We start from the raw sequence: 14,616 nt of genomic DNA, 5'->3' as shown, positions 1-14,616 counted from the left end.
AAGGCCCCAGGCCCAGCAACCTGCAGGCGGACCCCACATGCTGAGGGCAGAGAGGCCCACAACCACTGGGAGGTCAATGCCTGTTAGTGGCAGCTGGGACTCAAGCCCCAGCAGGCTGAGCTATGCTAAACTCTCCACTCCAGAGAGCTGCAAGGCTCGCTCCGCGGACACAGGGACACGCAGAGGAGGGCCCTGGCTGAGCTGTGCACCTGCACCCGGTGGTCCAGCCTACGGCCTCAAGAGGGACCCTGGGTCCCTCCAGGCGGTGGCTGGGCAGCCCGTACAGGACACACATGAACAGCTGGCCCCGTGCAGAAAACCGGGAGCGGCCGAGGCTGTGCTCTGGGAGACGGTGCAGTAAGGAGCAGAGCTGGCACTCGCTCTGCCAAACCCCTGCAAGAGCGGCCCGGGAGTCCTCCGACAGCGAGGCCGGGGACACACTCCTCAAGTGGAGGGCTTACCTTGCTTCAGTGCCGACGCCTCGTCCGCCTCCTCCATTACGAAGCTCTAGGAAACAAGGACAAAGTGTGCCCGCAGCTCCGGAGCCGCGAGTGGGGAGCAGGCTGTGCGCGGCCGGGGGAGGGGGCGTGGGGCGAGCTGCGGCCGCCACTCCGGGACTTCCCGCACAGCCCCCGTCCCGGAAACAGGACACACCCCACAGATGAGGGAACCAGCTGAGGGTGCCATGTGAGCAAGTGCTGCAGGGGGGCCCGGGCACACCTCGCCCCCGGTCTGGAGGCCGCCCACAGGCAGTGGGGACAGGGTGACAGAAGGGCCTCACCTCGGGGGAGCTGCTGAGCGCCAGCCCCGCCCCACTCAGCGGGGGAGGGGCGTCCGAGGCCTGGGACAGCTTCTCCTCATCCTCTTCGTGGATGGGGGACGACGGAGACCGCAGGGTGCTGGGGACAGAGAAGATGGGAGTGGAGGACGTGTCGATGATAAACACCAACCCACCAAAGCCAACGCCACCCGTGGGTGAGACGGCACAGCCGGCAGAGCGCCCGGGGGAGGCGTGTGCGCCCACAGAGCGCCCACCAGCAGGCCCGGCGGCCGGATGGACTCGGAGGCATGGGCCTGACCCTAGCTCTGTGTTTCCAGGAGGAGGAGAGCATCACAACAGTAAACCACTGGAGTGGGGGGCGGGGGCAGCAGGGGAGACCCCCATGCTTCTTCTTTTTTTTTTTTAATTTTTTTTTTTTTTTAAGATTTTGTTTATTTATTTTGAGAGAGAGAATGAGATAGAGCATGAGAGGGGGAGGGTCAGAGGGCGAAGCAGGCTCCCTGCTGAGCAGGGAGCCAGATGCGGGACTCCATCCCGGGACTCCAGGATCATGACCTGAGCCGAAGGCAGTGGCCCAACCAACTGAGCCACCCAGGCGCCCCGACCCCCATGCTTCTTTCTGGATCTGGAGTGACCCGGCCACGTGTGCAAGTCCCCGGGGCCGTGGCTGGTTTTACACAGCTTCCAACTTTACTTAAGAAAATAGCACAGGTGATGGAACCAGAGGGTATTATGCTGAGCGAAATAAGTCAGCCAGAGAAAGACAATTATCGTCTGATCTCACTTCCGTGTGGAATTTAAAAAACAAAACAGAGGATCACAGGGGAAGGGAGGGAAAAATAAGATAAAATCAGAGAGGGAGACAAACCGTAAGAGACTCTTAATCACAGGGAACAAACCGAGGGCTGCTGGGGGGGAGGGGGTGGGGGTGGAGTAACTGGGTGACGGGCATGAAGGAGGGCCCGTGATGCAACGAGCGCATCACGTGTTGTATGCAACTGATGAATCACTGAGCTCTACCTCTGAAACTGATAATACACTCCACATTAACTTGAATTTTAATTAAAAAATAAAATTAAAAAAAAAAAACAGCATGTGTGAGAAGAGACTGTGTCTCGCATGTGTCCAGGGAAAGCATGACTGGACTCTCGGCTTGTTGGGCATAACAAGGGTGACGACATGCGCCTGGTTTCGTGGCGGCCCGGGTTTGGTGCCACGGCTGCTCACCCAGGATGTGCCCATGTGACAGCCCCCAGAAAGTCCTGGGACCCTGAGACTCAAGGGGCTCCCACTGTGTCCTGTGTGGCCTGGGACAGGGAGGGACGCTGGGCACCTGTGGCCTCCACCAGTGCATCTTTCCGGCTGCTTTGCTCTCTCTCCTTTGCTGTAACCAACCTTAGCCCTAACCTAACCTGCTACTGGTTTTGTGAGTCACTCTGGTGGATCACCCAACAAAACGTTCTAACCTAAAGCCTCAAATACACCTGCTTTGCACTTTTTAAAAAATATTTATTTATTTAGAGTGAGAGCGTGCATTCAAGCAGGGGGATGGGCAGAGGGAGAGCGAGAATCTCAAAGCAGACTCCTCGATGAGCATGGAGCCCAATCCCAGGATCCCGAGATCGCGACCTGAGCCGAAGTCAGACGATGAACTAATTGAGCTACCCAGGCGGCCCCCTGCTTTGCACCTCTTTCATGATACCGCATGCTTCCCTGACCCCCGCCACAGAACAGGCGGCTGGGTTCCCACATACCATCCCCCAAAGGGAATCCTGGCACCAGCCTCACCTGTCAGGGGATTTGCTCCTCGGCTTGCCCTTCTGGTGGCTGCTTTCCAGGATTCGATCGATCCCAGAGAGTGGACAGCTGGCCTGGGACAGGCCATCCGAGACTCCTGAGTAGGTGATCTCTTCATAAAGGGGGGCTGAAGGGATGGCCGGGGAGATGGCCCGAAGGCCGTTGAGCGCCTCAAGCAGGGAGATGGGCTCATAGCCAGGTGGGATGCTGTCAGAGCTCTGTGGGGACAAGAGCAGGTAAGGGATGGGCTGGCCACACTCCCTGCCCACTACCCTGGGCCACAAAGCCCGAGACGCTGGCCTTGTGCCCCAGGGATGTTCTACTCCCCAGAACCTGCCTTCTGGCCATCTCTTGTCCACTCCACCTTCCAGGGACCTAAACCCCCCTCCCTCAGAGGGGCGCCAAGAACGCCACAGCAGCACCAGGCACCCCCCAGGGCTCCCTCGGCCATCAGCTGCAGCACGCAGCCTGGGATGCCCGAGTGGCCCGCTCTGTGCCCAGATGAAGGAAGACAGGGCAGCTAGAAAAGCCTCCCCACCCCTGGTCTCGGCCAGCCCCTACCTGGCTTTCTGTTCCTGCCTGGCAAGGGTGGAGAGTGAGGGGTCAGAGAGAGCAAGGAGGCTCAGGAGCAGGTGGAGAGCAAAGCCATGCCAAAGGCGGGAGAGGCCAGTGGAGCTGCGTATGTTCTAGACCAGGGAGGGCCTGGCCCCTCAGGGAACTTTGCCCCACAAAGGCATCTGGCCCAACTCGAGATCCTCTGTGTGCCTGGAACAAGCGTCCACTGGAGGCGACGCGTGTTCCAGGTGGTTCTAACGGGCACCCCTGGTTCAGAACCAGTCTTTCCCCTTGCTGGGAATGGAGCAAATCAACAGACTGAGTCTTGCTTTAGGGTTAGGGTGGGGAGATGCCCAGGTGCCGGGAGATGTTAGGCCCCCAGGCCGCTGTGCAGGTGGGACAGCCACCTGCCTCACTCTCACTATACAAGGCCAAGGGCAAATGCCCAGCGGTGTTCCCAGTGTGAAGCCCCCGCCCGCCTGACTGCTCTGCCGGGAGGAAGGGAGAGCTGCCTTTCTGGGCGACGATGGGACAGCCCTGGGGACCAGGGGAAGGCAGAAGGGCCAGGGTAGGGGTTCCCTGCCCTCAGCGAGCACCTCCTGAGTCCCCTGGGCCCCTGGACCCGTGACGCCCTGCATTTGCTCCCAACCTGCCTTCCACTTAAAGGCCAGTAATTACTGTGAACCTCCTTGCCCTCCAAAAGGAAAAACCTCCATCTCCGGGTTGGGCCTCCAGGGACTTCCACCTAAGTTCTGCCAAAGGGCCACGGGGGTCAGGAGAGGCTCCAGGCAGAGGTCCCCACCTGCTCCCCAAGATGCAGGGAAAATGCCAGAAAACCAAGTCCTTGGCCCAAAGAGCTACCATCCAAGGGGAAGAGAGCAGGGGATGCGGGACAAGCAGCAAGCGCGAGGAAGACGGTTTTTGCAAAAACTAGCAGCAAGGGAGCTCCACCTCCAACGTCATTCCACTGCCAGCAAGAAAAAAAAGGGAAACGAGGCCACTGGGGACCACGGGCAGAAGCAGAGCTGGCAAGAAGGGGCGGCCCGAGGCCGGTGCTGCTGCCGCTTGGCAGCGAGGAGCCGAGACACTGGCTTTTTGCCGACAGACCTTGAGCTTTGCTTGTTCCACAAAACTCCCTTCCTGGGCAGGGACGCCGGGACTGGGGAGAGTGGATTGGACAGATTAAATTAGCCAAACACGTTAGCCTGGGGTGAAAATGACTTCCCATACTTGTCATTGGTTGAATCATTAGGGTGCGGGGCAAAGATGTGGCCACAGGGCCAAACACACTTACTGTTTCCCTTTTAGGTTTCTTGCTGGCCAGTGAGGCGGGGTGCGCCTTTGATTTTTTAAAGGGACACTGTCAAGATAAAAATCATACGTTTTACAACTGCCACCCCCCAAACGGAACTGGAGCTGGCGGGCTGGGGGGGGGGGTCTTTCAGGTTTGCTGGTCTCTAGGTGTGCTGTGAGCCTGTGCTTGGCAAACGTAACCTGCACGTGAAGTCGGGGGACCCGGCCAAGTACAGATTCTGCAGGGACCTAGGCCTGGACATCTACACCAGGAGTTCTGCCGCTGGGAGAGCCCATCCCTGTCCCACTGCCCACCCACGGTCTGGGTCACCCCGAGAAGCAGGTCCTGGTCAGCACAAGTATGAGGTTGGCCAGGCGCTCCCCACAAGTGGGCTCAGCTGGGCACAGGAAGGGGACACTCCACCCCGTACCTCTGTGAGGCTCAGCACTGCCTCATAAACTTATCACCAATGTCCAACTCCTAGAGGAAAGCTGGGGAGAAAAATCAACCGCAGATCACCCCCACTCCTCAATGACTGTAACGGTCTCATGGAAGAAAATTTGGGTTCTCTGTGGCACTATGTGGAAATTGCTCATACAGGGAACGTGGCAGAGAACAAGAGCCCATTTATTTGGCTCTCTTTACCCTCCGGAGGGGAAGTCACAGGAGCATATAAAGCTTACAACCCAAACCCCAGTGTGCCCAGTAGTGTGAGCGGCATCTCGGCTCTCTCAGGGTAAGAGTGAAAGTCAGCCGGACGCTCAGACTCCAGGGCAGGGCCTGGGAGGGGCACAGACAAGCAACAAGAAAATCCACCATCCATCCCCGAGCCCCCATCCCTCGGAACAGTGACTTCTCTCCCAGGAACAAATCACATCTCAGGGCTACTCCAATCTCTACTAAAACTGCACTGCTGGGGAAAATATTCAGTGTTCCTAAGTCAAGCCCAACATTAAAGTCGCCGGAGGGCTGTTTCGGAAATAGTAAGCCCTGATGCCGACAGGGGTCCAGCAGGCAAACACCCGGTCTGGCCGGCCCAGGAAGAGTGGGGGTGATGGAGGCCCCACCTCCAAGCAGCCTTGTGTCTGCTCCAGCTGCAAGACCACAGCTTCAAGTTTTGAAAGAGAAGCCAGAAATCAGAGTCTTAAGGAAAATGTCCAGACTTTTAAACACTGGCCCAATATTCAGATCACAGTAGAGGCCAAACACATGACACCCACTGGCCCAGCGCAGAAGCCCATCTTGTGGGTGCGCAAGCCACAGGGTCTGGGTCCTTTTCCTCTAAGAATCACTGAGTCCCAGCAACGGATCCCCTGGCTGACAACTGCTGCGGCCGGCTGGGGCCTGGGAGCTCCAGACCTGGGCCTACCCCCCTGCCCGTCCCGCCCGCCCACGCCAGCCTCCCCTTCCTGCCCCATCCCTGTCTCATCCTATCTCTCTGCCAATGTCTCAGTACCTGCGTTTCTACTCTCATCCCCGTCTGTGTCTCTCTCCATGTCTCTGTGACTTTGTGTCTCTGCCCATCTCTCTCCATGTCTTTCTCTGTCTCTGCCTATCTTTCTGGGTCTCATCGTCTCTCTCCGTCTATCTCTTCAGCCAGAGAGCCATCTCTCTCCCCGAAGCCTGAGCCCATCTTCCCTCATCTGCCTGCAAGCTCTACCTCCCGGTTTCCCAGGAAGCTAGCGAGGTGGATGGCTGCCAAGGTGCCCTCCTGTGTCCAGGCTGGGCACCACCTCCAGGTGAGCAGAGAACGTGGGGGGTGGGGGACCATGTGGCAGCTGCCCACTGGGCGAGACCTCACCTCCTAGGACCCATGCAGTGGCCCTGGCTGTCAGGCTGGTAGAATGACGGTGACGGTGACGGACACTCACACTCAAGGCAGGGTTGCGAGCCGTCAGATGGCCCTTGCTCTTGGCAGAAACAACAACACTCTCGGGACCCGGGGCTCACTGGGCCCAGCCTGGGTCACCCCTTCCACTTCACCACGACCTGTGGGGACCAGCGCTGGCCCACCAGGCAGAGGAGGCCCAGGGAGCCGGCAGGCAGAGAGAGGGAGACAGTCTGGCCCTGCCCTTCCTTCTGGCCACCGACCAGGGCCTCACGACACGGCCCCACTGGGAACCTGAAGCCAACCTACCATGAAGGTAAGCCCTGAGGGCATGTGGACACCTGATAGGCTCTGCAAGTGGGCAGGGGCTTCCTCCAGACCCCCTCCTCTCTCTGCCCCACACCCCCCAACACAGAAGAAAAAGGCACTTACTGAATGCTCGTCGTGGTCCATGTTCTGGGCCAGAACAGGGCTGAAGGAAACAGGGGACAGGGCTCCCGGCTTCTTCCTCACCGCCCGGATCTGCAGAAGGGCCCGGAAGGCTGTGGCAGAGGGAAGGGCTCACATCAGGCAAGGAGCAGCCAGTTCCAGCACCACTGAGGCCCTCCGGGCTCCAGGGACACCAGCTACCCACCCACCCCACCAAGGTCCTAGAACAAGCCATGTTTCCAAATCAGAGGCAAAACAGAAGTCACAACAGAGCGGCCCGGAAGAGAGACAGATGAGCCAGCAGTGCACGACCCTGGTTCAGGCGGAGCTTCTGGGGCAACAAGCAGGGCGCCACCAGCCTCCCACAGGCCGAACCCTCAACTATACACGCAACAGTGCGTCTGTGTCACACCTGGCGACCAGCTAAAAGCTCAAGGTGTGCCCTGGACACTGGCCAGTCTCCTCCTGAAGTCATACCCAGGGTAGGCAGACATACGTATGTGAACGCCCGACAGCACAATCTCTACACTGGAAAACCAGCAGCAGCAAGAACTGGGAAAATCAATCAGGACGCAGGCTACTGGTCGTCCCAGACTGTCAGTTCCCCTAACAGGAGTGTAACGTTGATGAGAAGTGCAGCTTGCACCCACGGTACACAGCTGCACGCCGTACCAGCACCTGCCAGGGGCACCCATGTCCCCAGCGCTGACGGCAGCTGCTCCAGGCTGCAGGCCTCAGAGACAAGGGCCCCGGGGCCTCCACGCCAGGCCGCGGCCGAGAATGCCCAGGAGACAGGGCCCGTGGGGGAGGCAGGCCTTCGGCCCCCGCTCCCCTGCTCCTAGCCTGTTCCTCCCACGGGAGAGGCTACTGGCCCTGCTGCCTGACCCTCCAGGGCCAGCACGCCGGCCCCCTGCAGCCTCCCCCACCAACCCCTGAGGTCTCATCAGGGCTGGACTCTGGACCCCCAGACCCCACAGCCTCATCCTCTACTTCCACACGCTCGGCCTGCACTGTGGCCTCTGCACACACCCGCCTATCCCAGGGGGACAACAGGTGTAGACCCACCCCTGTGCCTTACTAGGCTGTGAGCCCCAAGACAGTGAGAAGACAGGCATGGCAGCTGGGGCCGCAGGGCTGCGTGGTGACGCACGAATACCCCCAGGAGGCCCCAAGGAGGCCGACCGGCACACTGAGGTGTGAAAGGGCAGGACGGCTTTCTCCAAAAAACCGCCCTCGCTCCTCACCCACACCCTGGGCTCCCTTGCTGCCGGGACCCACCCACCAGCTTGACGCTCATCTTGATCCAGTGGGATTTTCTGCCCTGAGAATGTTTAGATTCCTCCACTAGAGGACAAACACTTGGTTCAGAATTAGCTTTGAGAAAACGTCTGCAGCGCTCCAGGAAGCCCGTCCCTCCTCAGTCAGCTTTCCACCTCACCAGGTCTGGTCTTTAAATCCAAACGTTTTCCACTTAACGGCCGGAGTCACTGGCCAACGTCTATCTGTCCGGGTCCAACGTCACCGCAGGCACCCGCCCTGGCACAGCCTCCCAAGTCTATTTTCGGAGGATGAGAGCCACGCCATGTGCCAGCGCGGTCGCGTGGGTCCCAAGCACCTGTGCCCAAGGTGGGCGGCCTCCAGCCCCCGGCCCCCCGGGCCCCCCACTCACGCAGCCGGCAGATGGGGCAGTTGCTGGCCTGGTAGCGCAACGTGTCCGCGCACGAGTTACACAAGCACAGGTGCCTGCAGGGCAGGATCAGCGTGTCCCGCGGGTCCGACAGGCACACCACACACTCGCTGCTGTTGTCGCTGTTCTCCTCGTCCGACGGCTGTGGGGACACCGAGGGACAAGCGTCAGCGGGCTCCCCAGGGCCGCAGGCAGGGGCCAGGACGGGGGGCGGAGCAGGGAGCTGTTCCTGTCCCCAGCCGGCCCACCGGCGGCCCCCCACTTCCCCAGGGGGAAGCCCAGAGGGGGGAAGAAGGTCACCGTGGAGCAGGACTCCTCGGGAGATGCAGCCCAGAGCCGGCCCAGCCCGCGCCAGCCCCAAGGCAGAGAAGAGAATCAATGCCCCACCCCCAACACACTCTCCAAACCAAGAAACTTGGGTCTCGTTTTACACCTCAGAACCACAGAGAAAACGTGGAAACGACCCAGCAGCACAGAGCGTATCTCGCAGAGGACGCCCACTTACGGGGCTGAAACTGAAAAAAATCAGACAAGTCTAACTCGTCTAATCAAAACTAGTGTCTGGATCAAGAGTCAGTGAACGATGGCCCCACCATGTTTCTGTAAATCAGGCCTGACGGGAGCCCAGCCTTGCCCCCTCGTTTCGGAACAGCTATGCTGCTTGTGCGTTATCTGTGAAATCAGGGCATGGAACAGATCGGACAGACGGCCAGTCACGGCGAAGACACGCACTCCCAGGCCATTTAGGGGTGGCCAGCCCACCTGTGGTGTTAACGCGGGAAGCACGCTGGGGCGCTCCTTCGAGAATAAGGGCCTGACCAAACTGCCCTCACTTCGGCTTTCAGCCGATCTCAGCTGTCACAGAAGCTCGCATGTAGGACTTCCAGAAACTTCCAGAAACGTTTAAAAAGAGATGGCAGTTTCCCTCGTGCCTTTCACAAACGATGACAAAGGTCCAGGCTGATTCTCTGGCACCCTTCCCTGGCCGGGCCAGACCACAGCTCCATCAACCACGCGCTCTGGCTACAGGCGCACAGGGGCTCGCGACTGGGGGGCGGGCCGGCTGGCGAGGGCAGCGCGGGCTCCCCCTGAGGGGGTGCGAAGGGGCCCCACACACCAGGCTGTCCCTGCCCACCTGATGGCTGGCAACCCAATGACATTAACAAGTCAGGGAATTTGCTGGAAAAAGAACAAAATGCCCACAAATTCTGTTAACTCTTCTATTTATTCATTCATTACTGTTACTATTTTTAAGTCATCCCTACACCCAACGTGGGGCTCGAACCTACAACCCCGATATCAAGAGCCGCACGCTCACCGACCCAGCTAGCCAGGCGCCCCTCCCTATTACCTCCTTTAAAAAATTAAGGAAAAATGGGCACCCGGGTGACTCAGTCAGTTGGGCATCTGCCTTCAGCTCAGGTGATGATCCCAGGATCCTGGGATTGAGTCCCACCTCAGGCTACCTGCTTATTGGGGAGCCTGCTTCTCCCTCTGCCCTTCCCCCCTGCTCGTGATTATGCTCGCTCTCTCTCAAATAAATAAAATCTTAAAAAAAATAAATAAAAATAAAATAAAATAAAAAATTAAGGGAAAATGGAGTCTGGTGTCGCAGGGCCTCCCAAGGAAGGCACACACAGGGACTAACTCATCTACCACCAGCCCACGGGGCCCTGGCCAGGGCTGGGGGACCCAGGCAAGCCCCTCCAGGAGCCTGTTTTCATGTAGGTGGAAGGGAAGCTGGGGAGCGAGCTCCTCCTGCACTCCCAGCAGATACCACAAGCACATACCTTTGTCTCCTGGTTGTTCTTGTTCTCGATGCCGTAGATCTCCTGCAGCAGGTAGCTGACCCGGTCCACCTGGAGAAGAGAGAGGAATCTGGGCACTTGCTAGCCCCCACTTAAGGGCTCCGCTGCACCCACATGGCCCAACGCCACTTTCCAGGGGCCAGGCTCAGGTCCCAGAGCAGGTGTGGTTTGAAATTCTGTCCACCTGCCCCTCAGGGAGTGGGCCCAGTGCCAGGAGAAGGGCGGAGAACCTGCTACTTGCCCAGCCCACCCAGGAGCACGGGCAGTGGGGGGGGGGGGGGGGAGTCCGGTGGTTCTGCCCACCAGGGGGCATGGAGCCAACCTCTATATGGGCCAGACAACCATACCCCATGCCCACCTTGCCATCCCCCTCACCAGAGAAAAACCACTTTGGACCCACCCTTCACTAGCCGCACAAGAGTGACCAGAGTCAGACCTCACGCTGACCATGTTCAGAAGTGGTCTGAGTCACTGCATTTCCCACACAGTCCTACAGACGCAAACACTCCGTATCAAGCCAGACAAGACTTGGGGCTACGAGTCAATACTGGGACACGGTGGGCACACGCATGCACCCGAGGAGGCAGAGCCGGATTTCCCAGAGCCCAGACGATGACTCTGCAGAGTGAGACGGTGTGTGTGTGTCTTTTAAATCAAAAGGGGCCACAATATTTCTTCTACCAGACTTACAATTTGCTTCTGCTTTAAAGGTTTCACAGAGAAGCTGCCGTCAACATGCTACAGGGAAGAAAGACAAAGGTGAACTCAGTCAAGCTGGTATCACTTAGCACTCCCACCGGCAAGCTGAAGGCCCTTCCTCGGCTGTTCCACATCCATGGCTGAAGGACGGAGCCCAGCCAGGTCTCTCCAAATGTGGCCCTCTGACTGCGCCTCGAAACTACCTGGAGGTCTGCCTCCTGGGTCCACCCAACTCTCTGGGTAGTGCCCAAGCACACTCAGGCTTACAACCATTGGGCAAGTTCTGACAACAGAGCAGAGCCCCCAACAGCAAGCAGCAGCACCTGGATGGCAAGAACTCAGCCCACTTCTGACCCCAAAAGGGCTTGGTTTTGTTGAGAAGACAAACGTACACACGCATATGTATACGGGAAAGCCCAAAATCCTAAAAACTCTAACAACTAAAGAGGGTAAATGTGTCTGGTGGCATCTGGGGAGACACACCGCCCAGAGTTCGAGGTTAATGAAGGTATGAGATCTGAGGGGCGCCTGGGTGGCTCAGCCGTTAAGCGTCTGCCTTTGGCTCAGTTCATGGTCCCAGGGTCCTGGGATTGAGCCCCGCGTCGGGCTCCCTGCTCAGCAGGAAGCCTGCTTCTCCCTCTCCCACTCCCCCTGCTTGTGTTCCCTCTCTCGCTGTGTCTCTCTCTGTCAAGTAAATAAAATCTTAAAAAATAATAATAATAATAATAACATGAAGGTATGAGATCTGAGATCTCGTGACAACGCCAGTTACCCCTCGGAATCAACCTGGGCTCTAAACCGGAAGCGCAGGTGGAGTTTGCCGTCGACGGCCCACCCACCTCACCAGAGAAGCACACAGCAGTTATCATCTCTTCTGACAAGGCCGGGCATGGGGAGTGCAGCCGGTGAGAGAGAAGCCCGCCTTCTGCCCTGGGCGCTCCGTGCCACCACAGCCCCAGGGGCCAGGGGGAGCACAGGACAAATGGGCCACAGGGTCCTTGGGCCCAGCTGTCCTAACTCCCCGGGCAGTCTGGAAAGACCCAGATCACAGGGAGGAGCTGGACGCTGCCCTCAACGCTCTCAAGGCTGCAGACACACACCGGGCTGAGGAAGCATTAGCAGGTTGCCCATGTGTGGTGCAAAGCCCAGAAAAGCAGCCCGAGCCTGGTTTCCTCATGGGGGGCGTCCCTGAACCTTGTCCACCCAGGCCACAGGCTGATGCTGGAAACACTTTACAACTGCAGAGTGCAGGCCAGTGTCAAAGAGCCCCGGGGGGAAGGGGTTGTCAGACATGACATTCTCCAACAGGGGACACACCCCATTACCTCCAGCAAGGGTCTCTGTGAGTAGGGATTTCTTCCCTGCTGCATTAACACACACACACACAACTGCCTGGCCCCCATGAACAGCAGTGATTGGTAACTGGGACAGTCCCTAGGCCCCATGACATCCTAACGCAGAGACGATGGTGAGGCTGACCATTCTCTCCCCACTGCACCCTACATAACGTGGCCACAAAACATGAACAGCTGGGGAGACTGGGGACTGGGGTCTGCATGGAAGAAACGGGAAAACATCTAAGCTCAAATACGCATCAGGCCAAAGGTAATATTAAGTGAATCCTTGCACGTAAATGGCCTCTGTATGAGAGGCACCCACAACTCAGGGACTCCAGGAGGGCCTGGATGTTTTCTTTTTGTACCACAGAGGGTCTGGGGCCATGCTAGACAGGTGGCAGACCCTCAGCAACCCCACCAGCATTCACTGAGCATCTACTACATACCAAGGACACAAATAACAAGGGGCCCAGTTCTGTCCTCAAGGACATCAGAGGGTAAGTACCACAAATGTCTGTCCCGGAAGTCTGAAAGGGCCCAGTGGGGAGTGAGGTCAATGTAGGCCTGCGGGACCGGGTGACACAGCCACCTGGAGGCAGGGCAGAGCATGCATGTGAGGACCAGGCCAGGCTGAGAAGCTCCAATGGGCCTGGTAGGAAAGGCAGGGGTCCTGAGAGGTGACAACCTGGATGATCCGTCCACATCCCACAGAAAAGCTGGTCTGTGATGAGAGCCCTCCACGTGGGTGTCTGGGCCCCTGTGCTGGTAGGTTATAGGGAGTTCCAAATGGCTGGCCTCCCTAGAACACGGCCCCTCACCACACACTAGATGCCCTTTGAAAACCCTTCCAAAGGTGGTGCTGTCTTGAGGCCTGGCCTCCTGGAGCCCAGAGTAATTGGAGTGCCTCCCACCTGCCCCGACCCTCTGGCACTAGGCCCATCTGGCCAAGCCCTGACCCCAAGTTCAGACTTCTAGTCTCAAAACACCCGCGCTCCCTGGTCACAGGCAGAGGCAGGGTTCCCTGGTCAAGGGCAAAGGCACTTACCTTTTCAAAGGCGGCTAAGAGCACGTGGGCGTGGCCAGTCACTTCCACAACTGCCCGGGAGAGAGAGGAGGGAGCGGTCAGAGCTGGCCTCAACCCCTCCTCTGCCCCTACCCTGAACTTCTCCTTCTGAGCTGGAGCTTCCCTATGCTCTCAGCTGGAGAGCCCAAGCCCACAGGAGGAGCGTCCTCATCTTGCCTTCCTCTGCCTGCAGGGCCCGCTGCTCCCACTAGCCATACCTCCCCCAAAGCGCCTCCACGTGCCGCCTCCTGGCTCTGAACAGAGGAACATTCCGACAGGGCTGAGAAGCCAGGACTCAGCCGGGGGCGGGGGGAGGGGGGGGGCCCATGCTCTAGGCTGGGGGACCGCAGCCCACAGTAGTGGCACGGGAGAGACCCAGCAAGACCGGCAGAGGGAGAAAGGGCCGGTCAGCCAATCAGCGTGGCCTGATGCGCTGACAGCCCCCAGCACGGGGCCCACCCTGCTCTGCGCCTTCTCTGCTGTCTCCCGGCATCCCGCTGAGCGTGGACCACCACAAGCCGAGGCCTGGCTAGCTGCTGTCACCACGGTGGTGAGTCGCTGGGAAGGAGCTGAGTCGGGAGAAGGAGCTCAAGAGGAGGCCCCGCAGCCCAGCTTGGGGCTTGAACCCCCTGGCCCTAAATGTGCTGAGTGGGCTGAGCTGTCTTTCACCACTTCTGGAATAAACTCCTCCCTGCTGACTGAGGTGAGAAGGGCCCACAGCCCGAAAGGGAGACAGACGAGGAAAGGCCGCTCACCGTCTCCTTCATCCACCACGGCCTGGATGACCACTGGAAACATGCCCCGGTCCAGGTCAAAGTTCAACTGAGGAGAAAAGGAAGCGAGAACAGTCAGACTGAGCTGGAGGGAGGAGGTGCGGTGAGCAGGATGGTGCCGCGGTGGAGCTCACAAAGTCAGACAAAATGGCGAGGGAAGACAAGACAGCTGGCTGTACCTCTTTTTCCCTTTTGGCAAAATCGATAAAAATGATTAAAATGGCAAATCTGTGTAACTTAGTAGCACTAAGTGCATCTGTAAGGCCACGTTAACCACCACCACCATCCATTTCCAGAGCACGCTCATCATCCCAACGGGAACCCTGTCCCCATGACCACACACACACCCTCCCCACCGGGTAAGCCCCACGCCACTTGACGTCCACGGATTTGCCTGGTCTGCACATTTCACGGAAGTCGGACCTCACAGCACGTATCTTTCCCGTCTGGCTTGTTCACTGAGCACGTCTTCGAGGTTCACCGCACACATCAGTGCTTCCTCCCTGGGCTGAGTACTCCTCTGCTGCACAGCCAGACCCTGCTCACCCATTCGCCTGCTAAGGGA

General features: G+C 58.7%; 1 protein-coding gene and 1 long non-coding RNA gene across 7 annotated transcripts in view; both read right to left on the bottom strand.

Moving 5' to 3' along the window:
• MGRN1 (mahogunin ring finger 1) overlaps positions 1-14,616 on the bottom strand; it is a 56,729-nt gene that overhangs the window by 8,345 nt on the left and 33,768 nt on the right. For 3 of the 6 annotated variants that reach the window (XM_045874818.3, XM_064592484.1, XM_045874821.3), the window contains exons 6-15: positions 14,034-14,100; positions 13,261-13,310; positions 10,870-10,917; positions 10,162-10,230; positions 8,354-8,513; positions 6,688-6,797; positions 4,428-4,493; positions 2,570-2,796; positions 782-899; positions 462-507 (exon numbers count right to left, since the gene is read on the bottom strand). In XM_045874818.3, coding sequence (XP_045730774.1) covers positions 462-507; positions 782-899; positions 2,570-2,796; positions 4,428-4,493; positions 6,688-6,797; positions 8,354-8,513; positions 10,162-10,230; positions 10,870-10,917; positions 13,261-13,310; positions 14,034-14,100 — 961 coding nt within the window. The remainder of the gene's footprint in view (positions 1-461; positions 508-781; positions 900-2,569; positions 2,797-4,427; positions 4,494-6,687; positions 6,798-8,353; positions 8,514-10,161; positions 10,231-10,869; positions 10,918-13,260; positions 13,311-14,033; positions 14,101-14,616) is intronic. The other 3 variants (XM_045874822.3, XM_045874823.3, XM_064592485.1) reach the window with 1 other exon arrangement.
• Positions 4,494-6,681, bottom strand: LOC135364529 (uncharacterized). Its single transcript, XR_010411831.1, has 2 exons — positions 6,229-6,681; positions 4,494-4,918 (listed from the first exon to the last, which is right to left on the bottom strand). It is a non-coding gene; the product is annotated as an uncharacterized LOC135364529 (long non-coding RNA).

Source organism: Mirounga angustirostris, unplaced genomic scaffold (assembly GCF_029215605.1).
Source record: "Mirounga angustirostris isolate CCGP_5_RB_7025 unplaced genomic scaffold, mMirAng1.0.hap1 SCAF_5, whole genome shotgun sequence".
Taxonomy (NCBI): domain Eukaryota; kingdom Metazoa; phylum Chordata; class Mammalia; order Carnivora; family Phocidae; genus Mirounga; species Mirounga angustirostris.
This window is presented reverse-complemented; position numbering and strand designations above follow the sequence as displayed.